This window comes from Zingiber officinale, chromosome 8B (genome assembly GCF_018446385.1).
Source record: "Zingiber officinale cultivar Zhangliang chromosome 8B, Zo_v1.1, whole genome shotgun sequence".
Classification (NCBI taxonomy): Eukaryota; Viridiplantae; Streptophyta; class Magnoliopsida; order Zingiberales; family Zingiberaceae; genus Zingiber; species Zingiber officinale.
Genome location: NC_056001.1, coordinates 11,885,493 through 11,888,059, shown reverse-complemented (window position 1 = coordinate 11,888,059; position 2,567 = coordinate 11,885,493). Strand labels below are relative to the sequence as shown.

The 2,567-nt window shown below is 52.4% G+C and overlaps 1 protein-coding gene across 1 annotated transcript; it reads left to right on the top strand.

The window, feature by feature from the left end:
- Positions 1 to 555: 555 nt before the first annotated feature.
- On the top strand, positions 556 to 2,040 carry LOC122013509 (protein PSK SIMULATOR 1-like). Its single transcript, XM_042569781.1, has 2 exons — positions 556 to 1,522; positions 1,679 to 2,040. The coding sequence occupies exons 1-2, from the start codon at positions 556 to 558 to the stop codon at positions 2,038 to 2,040; spliced, it is 1,329 nt and encodes a 442-aa protein (XP_042425715.1).
- The last annotated feature ends 527 nt before the right edge of the window (positions 2,041 to 2,567 follow it).

Below are 2,567 nucleotides of genomic sequence, written 5' to 3'. Positions count from 1 at the left end.
TATATAATACACACATTCACATCTCTATATCGCTTTGACCGTAAATCACGCACATGCATCCGTAGTCAGCATCAACACGGTTCAACTGGCCGGTTTGACCATAATCGACGTTTGCATCTGGCGTTGTATTAATATCTATCAATTTGATTAATATTACGAACATACTTAATAAAAAAAATACAAATCGAATATCCCAATTATATAATTCACCACTGTGTAGAATAAGTTGCCGACTCTTTGCCAACGAATTAATTAATGGAAAAAAATATATGATCGTTAATTGAAGTCAAAAGAATGAACCGTAAATGAGTCACTAGCAATGTCGACCGATCGAACACCAACGACCTTATCTTCTTCCTCCCTTTGTATCCGTCGGAAATCTCGCAACCGCGTCGAACCTCCCGGAAATGGCCATGCCCATCTCACTCGCCCACCTCTTATATCATAGCCCCCTCCCCTTCCCTCGCTTCACCCAGTAAATTCCATAAAAATCTAATCCACCATTAATTTAATCACAAGAACAGAGTACCAACAGAGGTTTTGCGATCGGTGATCATGGGAGTCTCTAAGGTTCTCGCCGACCTCCGACCTCGCCGAGCATCCAGTTTCGATCTTCCGCATCGTCCCGTCGTAGGAATCCTCGCCTTCGAAGCCGCCGCCGCTATGTCGCGCCTTGTCTCGCTCCACCACTCCCTTGCCGACGATGAGGTCCGCCGCCTGCGAGTCGACATGAGGTCCCCAGGCGTCGCCTACCTGATCTCCAATGACCAGGCCTTTCTACTCCGGGTTGCCTGCGCGGAGATTCTCGCCGAGCTCGACAAGGCTGCGGTCACCGTCTCCTTCCTCGGACGCAAGTGCTGCGACCCCTTGCTTCGTGGCTTCGACCGGCTCTACTCCGACCTCAAGGCCGGCGCCCTAGGCAGCCCCTTGTCCCTTCGCGAGGTCCGCGCCACAGCCGACCTCGACCGCCTCGGCCTCGGCTCCACCGCAAAGCGGGTGGAGAAGCGGAAGGAGAGGATGGAGAGGTACGTGGCGACGACATCAGATCTCTATGCGGAGATGGAGGTGCTCAATCAGCTGGAGGCTTCGGAGAAGCGGATTGAGCTGCAGCAGCAGCAGCAGCAGTGGCGAGAGCATAGTGGTCCAATTACGTTGCCGAAGCCGCCGGGCGTGACTTCGGCGCTGAATCCGATCCATTTGGAGCTTCGTGCGCAGCGCCACAGGGTCCGCCGGCTCAAGGAAGAGTCATTGTGGAACAAGACCTACGACAAGACGGTGGAGCTCATGGTCCGAGCAGTCGTCACCGTCTTCGCCAGGATTTGCGACGTCTTTGGCCCCTGCGTCCTAGGTTTGCCTCCCAGCCGCCACCAAATCCACCAATTTAACCCGAGTCACCCCGGCAAGCATTCCTCCGGGCCGTTGGATCGCCGCGTGGTGCCGCAGCAGGTGCAATCCTTGAGGAATTCAGCTCCGATATTGAGTGTGGCGGCCAATGATACGCTCGAACCAACGCCATTCGACCGTTTGAGAAAATTGCTGAAAGAATCCCCGTCGAGCACTGTCGGCGGATCGGGGCTCGCGTCTCGGTACGCCAACTTGATATTGTCGGCTCAGGAGGTGTATCAAGAACGACAACTAACGGGTCCTCAGGAGGAGGAAGAGGAGGAGAAGGATGCAGCGGCGGCGGCGGCGGCGGCGAGAGAGGAGTTGTTCCAGATGATGCCGTCGGGGATGCGGGCGGCGGTGACGATGAAGCTGAGGGAGTGCTGGCGAAGGGAAGGCGGGAAGTCGTCTGCAGACGCCTCGATGGCTGAGGGGTGGAAGGATGCTGTGGCGGCGATCCTGGGCTGGCTGGGGCCGGTTGCGCGCGACACGTTGCGGTGGCAGGAGGAGCGCACCATGGAGAGAGAGAAACGATTCTACACCCGGCCGCGGGCGCTGCTGCTGCAAACGCTGCACTTCGCCGACTTCGAGAAGACGGAGGCGACCATCGTCGAGGTGCTGGTGGGGTTGAGCTGCATGTCGTGGTACGAGGAATGATCAATTAAACTTTAGGTTAGAATTCAACAATACATACTTGATAGTAGTTGATATTCCGATTCAAGAACAAATGAAGGACATCGATTTTTTCCCAACATAAAAAAATCATCTGTTTATATGTCTGTTTTGCTTTGATTCTTTTGACGCGTTGAATGCTGCTTCTGGCCGTTAACAAGATTAGATTGAGAAAATTAAATAAGGATTAAGAATATTTTTCTGTTATTGTGATTGCATCATATTTTGCATTGCTGCGGCAGAAATCACTGTCTCTATTTTCCGTGTTGGAAGAAAAGCTACTTATCTTGACTTTTTTGGGCTAAAATCCTGTCAAGTTTTGTTTGCTTGCCGAAAGTTAGTGGAATCGTCAAGCGGCGTAAAATGATCCGATGGCATTTTCCGCTCAACTGTCTCTGTGAACCAGAATGCCTCCTTAAATGGTTCCTACGTACAGTTGGTTAGAGGTATCCGAACTTATTACAATAGGCTATAAGGGCTATTTGGGATCATGGGCTGAGTCAGTCCGGATG

Excerpts from the sequence above, each read along its gene's own strand:
- LOC122013509 (XM_042569781.1), top strand. The coding sequence starts at position 556 with ATGGGAGTCTCTAAGGTTCTCGCCGACCTCCGACCTCGCCGAGCATCC. Across the intron at positions 1,523-1,678 it reads CGAACCAACGCCATTCGACC|CGGCGGCGGCGGCGGCGGCG; the intron begins GTTTGAGAAAAT and ends AGAAGGATGCAG.